The sequence below is a fragment of the Kogia breviceps genome, chromosome 7 (assembly GCF_026419965.1).
Source record: "Kogia breviceps isolate mKogBre1 chromosome 7, mKogBre1 haplotype 1, whole genome shotgun sequence".
Classification (NCBI taxonomy): domain Eukaryota; kingdom Metazoa; phylum Chordata; class Mammalia; order Artiodactyla; family Physeteridae; genus Kogia; species Kogia breviceps.
The window spans coordinates 7,111,098-7,129,079 of record NC_081316.1 but is presented as its reverse complement, the minus strand read 5'-3'; the positions used below and the strand labels follow the sequence as shown (position 1 = coordinate 7,129,079).

At 58.0% G+C, this 17,982-nt stretch overlaps 1 protein-coding gene across 2 annotated transcripts in view; it reads right to left on the bottom strand.

Annotated features, from left to right (window-relative positions):
- Positions 1-1,235: 1,235 nt before the first annotated feature.
- Positions 1,236-17,982, bottom strand: part of CD82 (CD82 molecule) — a 52,441-nt gene continuing 35,694 nt past the window's right edge. For both annotated transcript variants that reach the window (XM_059069095.2, XM_059069096.2), the window contains exons 4-9: positions 15,355-15,479; positions 15,125-15,199; positions 5,902-6,003; positions 2,854-3,063; positions 2,465-2,548; positions 1,236-2,154 (exon numbers count right to left, since the gene is read on the bottom strand). In XM_059069095.2, coding sequence (XP_058925078.1) covers positions 2,077-2,154; positions 2,465-2,548; positions 2,854-3,063; positions 5,902-6,003; positions 15,125-15,199; positions 15,355-15,479 — 674 coding nt within the window. In that variant the 3' untranslated portion in view covers positions 1,236-2,076. The remainder of the gene's footprint in view (positions 2,155-2,464; positions 2,549-2,853; positions 3,064-5,901; positions 6,004-15,124; positions 15,200-15,354; positions 15,480-17,982) is intronic.

Here is a 17,982-nt window from a genome sequence, read left to right as displayed (position 1 = left end):
TTATTTCAGCCCAGGGCCGTTCCCGGCACCTCCCACCGGCCCGAAAGCGGGTTTGCCTTGGGTTTTAGCCGCAGAAAGCCTCTTGCAAGAAGTTAACTGGGTCCAGAGCAAGAATTAGACTGTCTCTAAGGTGTGCCCCCTCCCTCCTTCCTGTATAGACAAGGGCTATCTTTCCCGGGCCCACCCTCCAGCCCATCTCTCTTTGGGGAGCATCTGTAGCTACATCTTTTCAGAGCCTGAGAAACCAAAGCAACTTGATCCAGGAATTACCTTGGAGGGCTGCTAAAGACGCAGTTTCTTTCTCCCCAGCCCAGGTCTGCTGAGCCCCGGAACCTGCACTTTCACCAACCCACGCGACTGAGACACCCACAGGCCTGGAGCTGCTGAAGCACCTGGAGTGACCCGCCAACAACTGTGGGGTCCACCGGCTCCAAGGCCGGGGCAGCAGCGCCACCTGGTGGGCCCCGCTGGAACACCTCCGCCATCCTTCTCGCACCACCTCCGGGAGGCAAGGCCCCCACCGGCCCCTTCCTCTGCCTCCAGGGCCCCGGAGAAGTCAGAGAGGAGGAGATGGCAGAGCAAGTGCCACCCTAGACTGGCCGTTCTCCCAGCATTCCCTACCCATCACCCCCGGCCCCGACCCCAGGGAACTTCCTCCATCGTATGTCCTAAAGCCGCCGTGATGGCAGAGCGTCTGAACACCTCCTCTGGGATTCGGGATGCTGGGCAGGGGGGTGCGCAGGGGCTCACTCCTGTGCACAAGTAAGAGCTTCCTTTAAAGTCTCATCTTTGCATCTTTAAAAACCTCCTGGATTCTGCACATCCTACTCCATCACATTTCTTTAACATGACAATGTTTCCTTCCTTTGTGAAAAACAGACGCTCTAGAAAGAGATGGAGTCTATTCTGTGGCTCCACTGATGCACCCCCGCGGCAGGTGCCCCCGGTCTCGGAGGCCGGAACCTAGGGGTACCGTCTACACCTGTTTGAACACACAAATCAAACCCCAACCACGCCGGCAGCCGGGCAAATGGACAAGAGCCAGGCGTCATCCTTCTCACGGTCCCAGCTTGAAGGCGGGACCAGAGATGCCCCCAAAGGGCCCCCGGCCCTGGAGACAGCAGCGAGGCGCCCGCAACTCTCTCCTGCAGACCCAGCCACTCTGTTAACATTACCTCTCCCCCCGGGTCCTCCCCCAACCCAGGCAAGCAGCATCCCCACCACGGCAGGCTGGATTGTTACAAATCCTCTTTAATAATCAGTCATCTATGTTTTACAGAACTGTACACAGGGCCCCTCCCCACTCCCCTACAAGGCACAGCCTTACCCACCCCTTCCTCGGGGGACAGAGGACAGGAAAAAGCATCCTCTAGCTTCCCTGGACAGCTCAGGGTCCTGGAGAACGCAGGGCCAGCTCTGTGCCACACCCGGAGGGTTCACCCCTCTGATTCCCTAAGCGGCCCAGGGCCAGTCCAGACCCTGTGGCCCAGGCAGCCCCGCTGCAGCCCAGCTCACCTGGGCTGCTCCCACAGCACGGCGCAGACTGATCTGAGCTGCCTGGGTGGGGCTGGCTCAGGCCGGGGAAGGGGTGCTGCTCCGTATGTCAGGTAAAGCCCCCTCTCCCGCTAGCTCCACGAAAATGTGAAAACCGAGGACAGAAGCATCGTAGTGGAAACAAAGTTGACCCACGCAGTGGGCAGGCACCTGACAGCCCAGGGTGCCTTATCCACCCCACCCCCAAGTTTTTAATACACTTTCTCCCGTGCAATATACACAGCCCCCAAGGCAGGTAGAAACCCAGCCCACCTGTGCAGGGAGCGTTTTCTCGGAGTTGCTAAGGCAACCCTGGCAGACAGTGAGTGGAGGAGCCACAGAAGAGCTGGGGCTTAAGGCTGGCGGCGGAAAAGCAAAGGAGAGGGGGCCAGGCCCCGGGACGCCCCCCCCCCTTCCAGCCAGCACAGGATGGACAAGGGGTCTTGGCAGTGAGGTGGGAGGCAGTCCTGGAGGGGGAGCCAGGGAGACCCCTAGGAGCCCTGAGGTTGGGGGACAGGCGGGGAGGCGGGGACAGTGGCCACTTCAGTACTTGGGGACCTTGCTGTAGTCTTCGGAATGGACGTGCCGGCACAAGAACATGGAGAGGAGCATCCCCAGGAGCTGTCGAGGGAGAGGGCGACAGTGAGAGTCAGGCAGGGCTGCCCAGGGCCCCCAGAGCAGCATCCTGCCGTCCAGGTCAACACATGGGACTTGACCTGGATGAAGCTGATCCTCAGCTAGAGCCTCAGGACCAGCCTGTGATTCAGGCGGCAGAGGGGCCGGCGAGGGCCAGTGGTCAGGCCAGGCCAGCCGCAGGGCCTCTAGAAGCCGATGAGCCTCAACCCGCCCCTCCCCGCACCGGACGTCTGCAGAGAGCAGGGACCATCTGGGAGGGCAGCACGGGGAGGGTCGGAGGGGACGGGACCCAGACCTCGATGACAGCGACGCCCACACACACGCCAAGGATGACGCCCAGGTTCTCCTGCAGCCAGGCCTGCACCTTCTCCATGCAGCCCTACAAGCGGAGAACACAGCCACGTCACCCCCACGATGGGCCGCTTCACCCCATCACTCAGAATCACCAGGAGGGGCCTCCCCCAGCCCGGAGGGCAGGCAGAGAGGCGTCTGGGTGTTCCTTGAATGGATACCTTGATGAATACGTAGATGAAGGTGCAAATGACAAGCGGACAAATGAATCAAAGGCAGGAAGAGCTCCGTGAAGAAAGGTGGGTGGAGCAACAGGCCAGGCGAGCCAGGGGGGCTGAGGGTCTGAAGCCACCGTGCACCGAGCCCGGCCCCACCCGACAGCCATCCACGCACCTCCCTGTACACAGGCCAGCCGTCCGGGTCGTTGCTGCTCTGGGTGCCATTGCCCGCGGGGGCCTCGCAGAAGCCCGTCTGCAGCAGAATGCTGTTGTCACCCTCCTTGCTCTTGTTCTCGCAGGAACAGGGGTAGGTGATGTTGATACGACTCATGAGCTCAGCGTTTTCTGTCCAGTTGTAGAAGCTGACCCAGCCGCAGCACTTCACCTGCGCAGAGAAGGGGCCAGGCTGTTCGAGCCCATCGCCCACGTACCTGGGGTCTCCCTGGACAGGAGCTCAGATCTGCCCCTTCCAGCTCCCCCCGAGCCCGGACTCAGCCGAACCACCAGGATTAGAGTTTAGGTTCCGCTTTGGCATTTGTGAGCCACCAGGAATTTAAAGGGGCTCTCAGGACATACCATCAACTATGAAAACAGTAGGAAACAAAATCAGCAAAAATATAAAAGCAGAGCAGGAGGGATGGTCACGTTGAAAGGAGATGGTCAAGGTATACGGGACGTGAGGAGGGCAGATGGCGTACGGCTAAGAGTCTGGGGGCTGGAGTCAGGCGACCGGGTTCAAATCCCATCTCTGCCACCTACCAGCTACTCGACTCTGATCAAAGTGCTGACCTCAACTTTCCCATCTGCAAAATGGAGGGGACAAAGGTTCCTAACTGGGTCTGTTATAAGCACTAAATGAGACAAGGCAGGCAAAGCATCCAGCCCAGGTCGGAGAGCACAGTAATCGCCCAGGTAAGGCCAGTTCCACTTTTAGGCTCTGAGAACATGCTGGAGCTGAGGTTTGGCTCTGAGCTTCCTGGTTGCCAGAGTGAAAGGGGAGACACGGTACATCTGCCTTTTTAGAGGAGAAAATGCTCTAGTTCCTGAGGCAAAGAAAGCCTCTCTGGGCTCCATGGGGCTCATGAAGAGGACCCCGAGAGGCTTCAGAGGACATGTGGGCTTGAATTCCCGACAGGACCGGGACCTCAGGGACTAAGCCTGTGCCGGGAAATGCCCGGGAAGGCGGAGCAGAGTCGGGGGAGGGTCCTTTCCATTTCTGGCCCTGCCCTGTGCACAGGCAAAAGCCGCTGCACTTCTCTGAGCCCCGGTTTCCTCGCCGGAGAATGGGCTGACGACAGCCACTGTGCTAGGGCCCCCGGGAGGCTGGAGGGCTAGCATGGGAGAGCTGTGTGCCACCTTGCCCGGCACGAGCTCACTTCCCCACCGGCTTCCCTCCTATCTCAGGTGGCAAGTCCCCGACCAGCAGCCCAGTGGCCAGCAGAGGGCGCGCCAGGCACGCTCAGGCGTTCTCCGGCTCCAGGCAGTTTCTAGTCTCGGATTTATTTTTTTATGTTGCAGGTGCCTGGCTGCCTCCTCTCCAGCAAGAAAGGCTGGCACCTCAAACCTCTGACGGGCACCCACAGGCCCTCCCACACCCAAGCAAAATGAGGCAGCTTTCTTTGGTCCTTCGACCGCACCAGGCAGAGCCCTGCTCGCCAGGACCCCCTGCACCGACAGCCCCTGTGTCTCAGCGGTTGTGCATGACGATTAAACACCACCACCCACGTGCCACATGATAAGTGCCTCAGGCTTTAGAAACTCATCTCACGTGAGCATGGGTCAACAGTCCCATTTTATACATGAGGAAACTGAGGCTCGGAGAAGGCCTGGCCAGGAAGTAGCTGAGTTTTGTATTTCAGCCCCGGGAGCCTGACTCACCATCTGTTTTCTTACCACCATCCCAAGCAGCATCGGACAGACATTCACAAGTCACCTCGAGGCCCTACGTACTGCAGGAATCCCCAAGTCAGTCCACACCTCCCATGACGGGGCGCTCATCACCTCCCCAGGGACCCGCCTCTGCCCCCAGGCTCCTCGAAGGGTGACACCTGTTCATCCTGGGACATCCCCGCTCCCTCTAATCTTAGCAAAGGGTCTCGGCCACTGCGGATCAAACCAAAGGTGACATGAAAAAAGTCTTCCTGTGCTCCTGGAGCCCTCCAGATGACACAGGCCCCCCGTGTCACCAAAACTCTGCGAAGCACGCAGGCCGGAAAGTGTCACCCTCCCTCCTTCACAGCTCAGATGATGGGCACGCCCATGTTGCCAGGACGGAGACCCATCTCTAGTGTCCACGCTCTCCCGGTGCCAGGCTTTCTCGTGCTGTCCCGTCCCCGCCCCTCACACCCCGCAGGTCTCCCTAAAGGCAGCCGGCAGGCAGTGTCGGCAGGTGCTAAGCGATCGTTGTGTGCAGGGCCCTCTTGTGACACAGGGGGAGGTTGCAGCCTGGAGAGGGCGGCTCCTGGCCAAGGGCCCACAACATCTGGGAGTACCAAGGGGGGGCAGCTGGGACCCCGTCACTGAGGGCGCTTTGTGTGTGTGCTGAGGGGTTCATCACTGAGGCAGCCTGGGAACCCAGCCAGCCAGTCAGTCGTCAGTTGTTTCGTCCATCAGTCTGTCGTGCCTTCGTTTAGACAATCAGCCAGTCATTCTCTCAGCCGCTCCGTCAGTCTGTTATTTTGTCCGTCCGTCCGTCCATCAGCCCGTCAGCCAGTCTCTCTCTTTCGCTTTAATTGAGGTGGAATCCACACACACACACACACACACACACACACACACACACCCCCCGAAGGGTACAAATTCAGCTCGATGAACTTCTCCACCCACATTGGCATAACCACCACCTGGATCGAGATTTGCCTAGAACATCCCTTGCACCCCTGAAGGTTCCCACGGCTCCTCCACTCAGACCCGCGTCAGCGTCTCCGCTCTGGCACCCAGTTTCTCAACCTCCAGGGGGAGCTGCCAGCACGCCCCGGGCCGGCTTGAGAGGAGAGGGTCGAGGGCTACCCCTGCTTCTGGCCACTTGGGGAGCACCGGGGCCCCTGGGCGAGGAGCTGCTGGGGGTGGCAGGACGCGGGGCTGCCCAGGAGCCCCGCCCCCGACAGATGCACGCTGACACTCAAACCGCTGACATCTTCTGTCTGCCAGGCACCCCCAGGCCCACGGGCGAGCAGCCCCAGACACACAGACACACCGAGGCCAGCCTCCCGTGTCCCCTCACCTGAGCCTGCACGTAATCCCAGGCCTCCTGAAGGCTGTCCTCGTGGCCATCCGTGTAGTTCTGAATGAGCTTGGTCACAATGCTGCCCATCTCCTGCTTCAGCTGCAGAGGCGACAGTGAAGACCGAGGTCAGGTTCCCCGAAACCCGCACCCCGTCTCTGGTCACATGTGCTTAAGCTGCCTCTCTCCCCGACTCTCCCCAAACACCGGGGACACGCTCACAGCTCAAAAGCGTTTCGTCACCCACTCCAACCCATTTCTACTTTCCTGGTACTTCCTGGGTACCTCCTCCCCCGGTCACCACGCTAAGTCCAGTGTGGTCAGGGTCAAACACTCCCACCTGACCGTCTCCTCAGCACTCAGCAGCACGTGACCCTTTCGATGGGAATCTGTCCACGTCAGTGCTGAAAACCATCCAGGGGCCTCTCGGCACACTCTGGAGAAACACCACCGTCTTCTCAACAGCCCACAGGGCCCTACACCATTTGGCCCTGCTCTTTCCAGACCTCGTTTCCCCTGCCCGTTCTCCCCCTATTTCAGTTACACAGGTCTTGCTGCCTTTGTGCGAGGCATACTCCTGCCTCAGGGCCTTTGCACTTGCTGTCCCCGCTGCCTAGGATCCCCTTTCCCCAAATACGAATGTAGCTCACTCTTCCACTTTCCTTAGAGCTCTACTCAAATGGCACCTCCTCAGAAAGGCCTTCCTGGGCCACCCAGAAAATGTCAGCCCTTCCCTATCTCCTCCAAGACCCTCCTTATCCTACAAGGGGAAGCATGATACATTTTTCTTCATAGTCTCGTCATTACCTGCTCCTCTGTTTCCAGGGTTTATGGTCTCTCTCCCACACTGGAGAGAGCGCGGGGGGGCAGGGACTGGGTCTGATCCAGCCCGGCCAGTGTAAGTGTGTGGCGAGCACGGATAAGGGACGCGTGCGTAACCCCGCCACCTGCCCCACACCAGGGCCCCACAGAGTTCGCATCCCGCCTGTGCTGGGACTCCAGGGCCCGCCATGGAGGAAGAGAGAAGCACCTGCTTTTCACTAGCCCCACAGAGAAAACAGTCATTTACAGTGAAGGCAGGCGAGGGGTGCAGGGATCAAAGGGCTTCAGTCCCCAAGGCCTCTCACTGGGGCTCTGAAGAGAGGATCTCACCACGGCAGCTTTTCAGGAGCAAGTCAGCTGTGCAAGGGAGGCAAACCCGAAACCAGCCTAAGAGCTGCGGACACGCTTCCCTCGGCCCAGGGGCCGGGCCCCCCCTGCCGACTCTGCCCAGGGGCCTCCCCGGGTGCCCCAGCACGGACAGGCTGGTCATGGTCACCTGCTGCCCTTGCAGAACCCCGGCGCGAGGTGCCCGAGAGGGCTAGGGGCACCGAGGGGACAGCCCCACACCTGGTCCTCTGCTGCTGAGAAAGGAATTGGGGAGACGGGACAGCTGCCTCCAGGCTGGGGCTTTCAGAGCCTGGCTCAGAAGCCCGCGAATGGGGCTTCCGCCAGCTCCTCACGAATGCAGCGCTCAGAGAACCCACATCCTCCAGACTGGCCTTCGACCTTCGAGGTGCGGGCCTGGCTCCATGCCCCACTCCCTTTACCAACCCTGCGAGCCCAGCCCCACCCCCAGGCAGCCCCACCCTCTGGAACTGCTCTCTGCCCCTCTCCCTTTCCATAAAACTCTTAGCGAAGCGTCAATCCTTCTTTGATATCACTCACACGGAGCTCTACAATTTGCAAAGCTCGCCTGTCGGTAACTAATCACAACAGCAGCAGCTAACTTTGATCAAATGCTTATTATCACCAGCACCGCGCTAAGGACTTTTAATGCAGTATTTCACTTGAATCCTCTGAGCAGACCTATGGCCCAGGTACTGACCTCGTTCCCTCCTTATGGAGATGCAGAAAACGAGGCCCAGAGAGGTTAATTAACTTGCCCAAGGACTCACAGCCAACATGTGAAGAGCTGGGGTTTGGACCCAGGCTTGTCTGATTCCGGAACCCAAGTTTTTGCCCATTAAGTTGTATCAGCATTTAAACCACACGGCTGTACCTTGCAGCAGGTCAGAGCAGTTTTAAGGAGGGCCCAGAGAAGTTCAGTGGTTTGCCCACGTCACACAGCGGGGTCTGTCTGCCTGCAGAATCTCAGTCTTTTTGCCTCGACTGTCTCTGCTCCACCTCGACTACCCGGTGAGCAGATGATCCCTGAGGCGTGGAAAGGAGGGGGTCCCCAGAGGCACGTACATAGACAGCCATCTCCCCACATCCTTCCACCCACCCTCCCCCACCGACCTGGGCTCTATTTATACCCAGCGTGGTTGCCGCAGCCGCACTGACTTCCCTGTTTCAGGCCCCAGAAATGAGAAGGTCACGGAAGCTGGGTGGTTCCCACTGAGGCTGGGTGGTTTCCATGGAAACACCACATCCATCCTCCAGCCCCAGCATGGGGCTGAGGGACACAACTGGGCCACGGGGACCATGGCTGCAGGGGCTGGTTCGGCTTGGAGCTGAAGCAAATGCCCGCGAGGCGGTGTCGGGAGCCCAGGGAAGTTACCCTGGCAACCAGGCCGTTCCGGAGACAAGAGGAGCAGGGAGGGAGAGTGGAAAGACACTCACCATCTCACTTCATCTCTGCGGCAGCCTCTCCGTGGTTTCTGCCTGGCCCACAGCTACTCTGCCTTCTTGAAACAGCAGTTCCCTTGCTTAGCAGTAAGCACCCCTCAATCCCTCCATGTGGCTGGGAAGCCCTGCCCCCTTGCTGCCATGGGCAAAGACCCAGGCTGCCACTTAGTGCCTTCCACACCCTGACCACAGCAAGAGGTCCAGGGATGGGCATGTGAGCCGAGGTCACACACACGGGCCCTCTGTTTCTGCTGATCTGGTGGGATGAGGGCCTGAGCTGTTGGTGGCCACCCCAAGAGCCACTGGGGATAGCTGGCCCGAGGAGGGAGCCAACGGAGGAGAGCAGGGCCGAGGATGGAGAGGGACAGTCTTGGTGGCAGCCTTTAGAAACCTGGATCCAGCTGAGCCTGCAGCCAGATCTGGCCAGATCTGGGTTACTTTCACATGTAATAAAGAGTCTGGCCCGGGAATGGCCACATAATTTCCAGCCCAGTGCGAAATGAAAACGCAGGACTCCTTATTTCAAAGTGATTACGAATTTCAAGACATCAAACCCAGCACGGGACCCTTCTAAGTGTGGGACACTGTGTGGCTGCTCAGGGTACACACCCAGGAAGCCAGCCCTGGTCCTGCCCAATACCATCCTCCCCAGTTCCCAGAAGAGAAAACCAAGGCTCAGACAATGGGAACAACTTCCCAAGATTAGACAGCCGGCAAGCAGATGAGATATGACCATAACCTGCCATATGCAGCTCTGGAACCCTGAGATTCTAATCATAGCAAGCCACCCACCCTCCCCACCTGGCCTGAGATCCTGCCATCCTCTGGCATCACTCTCTTCCCCCCCAACCCCATGCGGTGGTTTTTTGTTTTTTTTTTTTTTTTTTTTTTGCGGTACGCGGGCCTCTCACTGTTGTGGCCTCTCCCGTTGCGGAGCACAGGCTCCGGACGCGCAGGCTCAGCGGCCATGGCTCACGGGCCCAGCCGCTCCGCGGCACGTGGGATCCTCCCGGACCGGGGCTCGAACCCGTGTCCCCTGTGTCGGCAGGCGGACTCTCAACCACCGCGCCACCAGGGAAGCCCCCATGCGGTGTTTTTATGTCACCTTGCAGTGGGACTTTTCTCAGAGAGGTAGAATTAGAAGACACCTTTGAGTCCAACATATCATCCAAATGTAAGAATCCTCCCCATACTTTTCCAGGCTCTGCTTAAATGCTCCCTGTGACGGGGACCTCAGTACCACACAAAATAGCACATTGCAGGTAGGTTGGGGAGGCTCTTGATACAAGCAATTCATTTTAAGTTGAGCCTAAATGACTTCTACCCATTGGTTTTTATCCTCCCTCTCCCTCCCAAGTCCCAGCTGGGACCACAGAAAACAAATCAATTTGTTCTCTCCCAGGACAAACATCATTCAGATATTTGAGACTCAACCACGGCTCCCTTTACCCCCTCCTCCCCAGGGTAAGTCTCCAGGCTCCTTTGATGGCTCTCTGCGATAGTGTTCAGCCCTCTCTCCATGCTCTAATGTGTCAAATTGCCTCTTACAATGAGGTGCCCCCATGCAATGTAAGGGACCCACACCTTCCTGTCCCCGCCCCGGTTTCCCACAGCAGGTGTTGCCAATGCTTTGAGGCTTCATCCTGGGATCCTGGCAAGAAATGAGGACCCTTTGCCCTTGTGAATGTGGAGGGGGTGGCATGTTTACTTTCAGTGACCATCCAAGACTTTTCTGAGAGTCCGGCCGCCATCTACATAACCAGCTACCCCAGATTTCAGCAGAAGGACCAGGTCGTGTGCTCCCGGCCCCACCCCATAGGCTCCCTGAGGGTGGGGCCTGAGTCAGGTATGGGAGCCAGGCACGCAGGTGCCTGAGAGTCTCCACGCATTGCTCTCCACATTCCTTTCTGGAAGGACAGCCTGGACGCCTTCTTCCCCCCTTCCCAAAAGGGGAGAGAAAGATCACCATCGCCTCCCCCTGTCCTGGCTCCAGCTGCCTCCCTATGGCAGTAGAAACGCAAGCTAGTGGATCAGGAAGCTTCCACCGCAGGGAAACAGACATCTCAGATGTCTCGCAGAGCAGCACTGCCCTCAAGGAACACGTTTTTACCACGTGTGCGCTCAGTGCTACGCGCGTGGCTATTTGGCTACTTTCGGCTTCTTAGGTGGGAGAGGGGAGGAGGGGGGAGAGAATCACAGTTCTCCTGGCTGGCCACCCTCTCTGGGGAGCACACAGCAGTCCAGCCCAGCCAAGGTCACCACCCCCAACCCCTGGCTCCCACCCAGACCCTGCGAGCCCCTTCCCTCCACGCTCTCAGCCCTCAGCCCTTCTGCACAAGCCCTTGATATAACCTTTCAGAGCCTCAGCGGTCTCACACGTGCAGGTCAGTGGTGCAGCCTGCATGAGTGCACCGAACCCCGCTCCCGGCGCATCCTGGGAAAGTTACAAGTTCACCTCCTTCCTCACTGACCTCCCACCCTTCACTGCCTGGAGAGAACAAGTCAGAATCCCAGAGTGTCAGAGCTGGGAATGGCCCAAGAGGTCACCTGAGGCTCAGAGAGGCTGGGTAACATGTCCCAGTTCACACAGCAAATAGCAGCAGAGCCCCGACCCCGCCCCCAACACAGGGCCCTGAATCCCAGACCTGTCCTTTTCCCACGAAACGGGGGCTAGATAATGATCAGATGACGAAACAGCCAGAGGAATCTTAACTCCACACCTAAATCCTGGTTCCCACAGCCCTTGCTAATATGAACATTAATACTGGTGACAACAGGAACAGCTGCCAGTTACTGGGCCCTTACTAGGCATTAGTGAAGTTAGTAATGGTGACAGTAATAAACTCTTGCAACGATGCCAGCAAACATCTGCTCTGAACCGGGCGGACACTATGGCCTTCCCATCTGTCAATGCTCTCCATCCTTGCCACCACGCTATCAGGTGACCTTTGGGGCCAGTGGGCTCTGGCACTGAGAAACGTTCGGATTTTAGGAAGGGCTGGGACTATGTGTCACCCCCCCCCCGCCACAATCTCTCCCATTCATATTTCCCAAGGGGCACCTAAAGGGTGTAAACCATGGCCATAAACAAGCTCATTTCCGTTCAGGTTCCATTTTGCCACCAAATGAGTTGCAAATGGTATTTTTGTTTTTCAAAGTGTTTTTTGGACTTTGGAATCGCAGATAAGTGAGAGCAGACCTGTAGGATTACTGCCATTTGACAAAGGAGGGAACTGAGGCACAGAGAGGCTGAGTAACTTGCCGAGTGTGTCAGAGCAGGGCTCCAGCATGGGCAGTTTGGTTCTGGGGTCCAAGCCCTGGGCCACCACTCTCTATTTTCTACAAGCCTTGCAGTCTGGGCTCCCTGCAACCCTGGCAGGGGTGGGGGCCAGCCAGGTCTATTCTCCTCCATTGACGGGCGCAGAACCCACGGCTTAGAAGGCCTGTGCTTTGCCCAAGGCACCCAGCCTCCCCTGTTGCTGCCCTGGGAACAGTGGCTGCTGGGGGGAAGGACAGCTGGTGGCCCTGGAGACACCTCAGGGACAGCCCAGAGGCTCAGTCCCTCCCGCCCGCCCAGGAGGCCTGGAGAGAGAAGGAAGATTGGACCCATGGCCTTCCAGAAGGCCTTTTTCCTTCAGGCTCACACAAGTCCCACCTCCCCAACTGGGCCTCATCTGCAGGAATAAACACCACCAGGGCATGTTTAGTCTTCCACTGGGTTTTACAATGCGCTAGGAAAGAAAAAATAAATCATTCATTCCAACTCGGGCGATCGAGTGGCGCCAGAACTTCCCCAGCAAAGCCAGGAAATTTCCCCCTGCTTTCCAGAAAAGGAGGTGGGCCAAGGTGAGGCCAGCTGTGGGGCTGGGGGCAGAAGGTGTGAGGTGTGGAGCCTGGGGGTTGCGGGGAAGCACAGGAGGGGACGGTGAGGTACCACGACAGACACAGCCTGCACTGGAGTCAGGAGGGCTGATTCTCCAAACAAGCCCTGCTCTGGGGCCGGGGTCACCTCTAAGCAGCCAGGCAGATTATACCAGCTCGAGGGGAGGAGCATGGAGTAGAGGAAGGCATGGCCTTGGGTTGAAGGGATGGAGATGGAAATCTCTGTTCTGATGCATGTGAGCTGCGTGTGACCACGGCCCAAAGTCACTGCTTTTCTGGGCCTCAGTTTCTTAAACTTGAAAATGCTCTCAAAACTAAAACATGCGCCAAGTGACTAGCTCAGCTCCCGGGACATGCTTGGCGCTCATAGATGGGCACCGTCTTTATTCCTGTGAGATGGGGAAACACAGGAGTGAAAAGGTGGACTGCCTGACACCCCTGCCATGTTGACCAGCTTCTGAGTCACAGGAACCCGCTCACCGGGGCCCAATTCTTAACCACTCTCTTTGTAATGTAAGACTGACTGGGTCCCAGAGAAGCCCCAGGTGCCACAGGGTGGAAATGAAGACCTAATCCCATAGTCCTTGCACTGGAAAAGTAGTTTCCCTTCCCTAAACACTGGCTTTCTGTCTGGCACCCAGCAAACTTCCTTTCGTCTACTAAACTGCTATTTCCCCTTTTGCCTTGGCTGCCAGGAAGCTCAGTGTTCAAGTTAGCTCTCAGCTGCTGTGAGTGTGCTGTCCCCTAGCTTCAGGAACAATGGCCTTCTTCTATCTCAGTGTGCATTCTGGTCTTTCTCATACTGATTTTAGTTGCTCTATGCCTATGTTGGAAGCCAGCTCTAATCCTCCTGGGAAACAGGCTGTATGGATTATAAATAAGTAAAGCAGATTCAGGTAGGAATCACTATAATGAAAATTTCACCAGCATGAACCCAGAAGCCAGGCTGCCAGGATTCAAATTCCTGGCTTTACCACTTACTAGCTGTGTGACCTTTGCCCAGTGACTTAACCTCTCTGTGCCTCAGCTTCCACATCTGAAAATGAGGGTATTCATACCCATGACCTCAAAGGCTTACTGTGAGGAACGAATAATTAAACGCAGTATATGCAAAGCATTTAGTGCCAGGCTTGTTCTAAATTCTATTAAGTATTTGTTGTTGACGTGGCTGTAAGGTTTTCTCAGCTTCCTTCCAAGAGAGATCTGTGGCAACTTGACCTTCAAGTGGTAAAATGTAGGCGATCACCTGGCCGCTGGCTCTGCCAGCCCAGTCAGTGGACAAGAACTGTAGCCCTGGAGGAAGGCAGGGTCCCAGCCTCAGCTGAGCCATGGGTGAACTCCGACTGGCCTCAGGGAGCCTGGGCTCTCACCTGGCCTGGCCACTGACCACTGTGTGCCCTCACCCCTCACCTGTGGGATGAGGAGGTGAGGCTCAGGGAAAGAAGGAATGTAAAGTGGCTAACACTGCACCCAGTATCTGGTGTGTGCCGAACAGGGATTAGGGATGAGGGGTTATCGTCACTACTACTGATGCTGTCGTTGTTATTCATCTCTCTGGGCATCTGCTTCTCTGCCCGTTAACACACGGCAAAGCTGCTGGGAGGACGAGACAATGTGTGTAAAGCTTCTAGAAAAGACCACGTGCACGGAGTAGGTGCTCCACAATGATAACTGTGACAGCCACCATCGAATGGCAGGCCCAATAGCCATCAACAGCTCCCTTCTCTCTTATGTCTCTGTCTTTAGAGCCTGAAGGCTGGATACTCACTTTCTCAGCCTCCCATGAAGCTGGGGGTGCCTTAATAACCCAGACTGGGGGAGATTGTTGGGAGGCTTGCTTTTCTGATAAAAGGGGTGGCCACGGCTGGCACTACCCCACTCCCTTTCTTCAGGCCACAGCAGCACAGATGTTGTACCTGGTGCTGTGGCAGCCATCTCGTGGCCATGAGGTGAGTGGCAAGATGTAGGAAAGCCGTCACGATGCGGATGCTGAACAGACAGCCAGAACCAGGGCCTCTGAGCTTCCAGACCTGTCTTCTGGTTAAGTCAACAACAAACGTCCTTAGAGTTGAAGGCCCAGTATGTCTGATTTTTTATTCCTCCACACTGAGTGTCTTCCCTCTGACACGGGAATAATGTTTTCATTGACAGTCTCCTCCCTGGGCCTCATCTGTGGATGAGGTGCCGAGAACTGTGCTAAGTGTTTTGCTAAGATAAAGATCATCTCACTGACTCATCACAGAAACCCTGAGAGTTGAATTTATTAATGTCCCCGGTTTACAGAAGGTGAAACAGGCACAGAGAGGAAAGCAGCTTGCCCACGGCTACACAGCTAGAAAGTGGTGGGATCGAGCCAAGATTTGGGCCCAGCGGCGACTCCACCAACCTGTACTGTCCTCTCCTCTAATATTCTGCCACGTGACCACGGGGAGCTGGAGGCCTGGGAGGCTGACCTGGCACCTATGGGTTTCCGGGTTTTTTTTTTTTTTTTCTGGCTGCAACGCATGGCGTGCGGGATCCTAGTTCCCTGACCAGGGATTGAACCCGCACCCCTGGCCGTGAAAGTGCAGAGTCCTAACCACCGCACCGCCAGGAAATTCCCCACCTATGGGTTTCTCTGTGACAACTAAGAGGCCTCCTGTCTAGCCCCCATCCCCAGGCCAACCCTGCCCCCTACCCCGCGTGGCTGGTCCAGCCCAGGTCGGGGGGTGGGGACGCGGGGGGTGCTTACCTTGCCCGTGTTGAAGTAGAATAAGACCCCAGCAGTCACCTGGGCGATGAGGATCAGGAGGAGGAAGGCAAAATACTGGGAACACAGAGCAGGCACAGAGTCAGCTGGGGGCTCCCACCAAGTCCTACGCGCCTCAGACGCCCTCCCCCAGGCTGGGCCGGGGCAGTACTCAGGCCCCTCTGGGCGGGACGAGGGGGGCCGGGCGGGCGGCGGTGGAGGACCGTACTCACCATCCCCAGCAGGCAGCGGACCTCATTGACGGCACCGATGCAGCCCAGGAAGCCCATGAGCATGGTGAAGGCCCCCACGCCGATGAAGACATAGGCCCCCGCCTTGAGTGAGGTGGAGGAGGTTTCTGCGGGTGGACAAGCGCATCCCATTCAGCCTGCCTATCTCGCCCTTCTTAAGTACAAAACCGGGCCAGGGCTGCTACCAAATCCCTGCCTTGGGGTCAGGGCACTGGCGTCAGCCATCCAGCCGGAAGCCTGTTCCTTCACCAGCTTTGGAAGCTGCCTCCCCTAGGTGTGTGCCCCAGCCCCCATCTATCCTATCCCCACCTCCCACCCGTCCCCGCTTTAGTTTTTCTCCTTAGCACTTACCAGGATCGAAAAGACTCTCGTTCTACTGGCCTATCTTGCTCATTGTCTGCTGCCTCCACAAGCCTGTGAGCTGCACGAAGGCAGGGACTCTCGTCCCTGCTGAACCCCTCGCCCCCAGAACTGTGTCCGGCACAGCAAAGTGCTGTATGAATTAACGAACCACAGACTGGCAGGTTCCGCTGAGGCCACAGACGCTGAGGGCCTGCCTTCCTCCTTGTCCGTGAACAAGTGCCGGCCTCCCTCGCCCACTCCCTAGGCCTCGGGGGCCTCACATGTGCCGTCTCCCCTCTGCCAGAACGCTACCCGGTAGGTACCAGCACGGCCATCTCACAGATGAGAAAACTGAGGCTCAGAGAGGCCCACCAGCACGGGCCAGAGCCGGGATTTGGAGACGGGCAAAGCCCCAGCGCCACACTCTTTGCGCCGAAGCACCGGGCACGTGTACTGACACAGGCATGGCTCTCATTCGTGTGTTCAGCCCCCAAAGATTTAGCAGGGGCCCACCGTATGCCAGGCGCCGCGCTGCCTGCTGGGGATACGGCTGCCAGCCTGCCGAGGTCCCCACACCGTGCAGCTGACGGGGTGAGGAGTGTCTCTTCTGGCTGTGTGAAGGGTCGGGAAGCTACTGAAGCCGGCTAAGGTCAAGGACATGGGTAGGGAGGGGCCGGGGTGGTGGGGGAAGGCTGCTCTGAGCAGGTGACGGGATCGCTCAGATGAGAATGAAGAAGTCAGCCGAATGAAGAGCTGGGGAAAAGCATTCCAGGCCGTGGGAAGAGCGGGTGCAAAGGCCTGAGGAAGGAGTAAGCTCGGCGTGTTTGAAAAATAAAAAGAAGGTGAGAAAGAACGGATCAGCGTGAGTGACAGAGGAGTCTGACAGGCGACACACCTGAGGCGGAGAGACAGGGGCCTGAAGGCAATGACAGAGGCCCGCGGGGTAGGTGGAGGTCAGAAGTCTTCGTCGGGGCACCTGACCAGCACTTCCCAAGAACCCCAATGGATCACACACACAGGGAGAAGCTCATGTCCTTCTCCAGCTCCCTGGTGTGGGGTGCGTGGGGTGTCCTCTACCCTGAGGCTGTGACGTGCTAGGAGGACCAGGGTGGACCCGCCCTCCGGCAGGCAGGGCGCTGCGGGCTCCCTCCCCTGACAGCCCAGGCACTCCAGGCAGGCTGGCGCAGCACTCTCAGGGTGTGGGGTGTTTCCAGAAGGGTGCAGAACATTCCGGAGAGCCTCAGCAGCTCAGGAGGACCTCTCAGGGATGCAGACTCCCGGGTCTGTCAGAGCCAGGCAGACTTTCCAGGAGACAGTCTGGAATCTGCACGGTGAATGCGCTTCCCCCAGGACTCGGGCACAGCCAACGCTGCCACAGTCGCCCGTCAATCGGCTGACTGGCCACCATTCCCCGGGGGCACCTCAGAGGGGCTGAGATCTCCACCTCGGCCACCACGGACGGGGCGGTGGGGCCCTTAAGGAGTAACGACGAAGCTGGAGTGTGGGTGGGTAGGAGAGTGTGATCCAGCTCCATCCACTTCCTGGGCACAGACAGAATGTTCTGGAGCTCAGGAAAAACCCTGGCCAGCCTACTCCACTCTCAGGCACCAGGGCAGGGGGGCCCCCGCTGAGCTCCTCACAGGAGCCCCCAGGAGCCAGACAGAGGCCCCGAGGGGCTGAGTGAGGGGCTTCCTTTTTACTCCGGGCCCTCACCGCCCTGGCTCTCAGCCGTCAACCACAGCAGGGGAAGGCCATCAAAGTTTGCTCTTCTTAAACTTCCTGGGTTTGGGTTCCAACAAGCCCTCCCAGCGAATACTCCCGCCCACCCCCCGCATCGAAAAGCAAGCGGCACTGCCTGGAAATCCACTGTGTGCCAGCCCTGAAAAAGGCCCTTTATCCAAACCATCCTGCTGAACTTCTGCCGTGGCCCAATGAGGGTAGATCTGCACCCCGATCTGTCTGTAAGGGCCCAGAGGCCCAGAGCAGACAAGAGGCCGCAGATGGAGCCCAAAGGGCAAGGCTGGAGGCCGAGACCCCCACTCGGGCCCTTCTCTCGGGAGGCCAGCCGAGCTGCGGTGTGGCATCTCTCTTTTCTCAGAAAATTTCATCGATACCAGTCCCTGTCCTCCTCCTGGGTCTCAGGCTGGCCCGGATCTGACCATCTGACTCAGGAAGCAGCGGGGTAGCCCGCCCACTGTGCACCAAGACCAGCATCTTCTTCGCTTCATTGGGGCTCGGAGGTACCAGCGAGGTGGGGAGGAAGTGGCC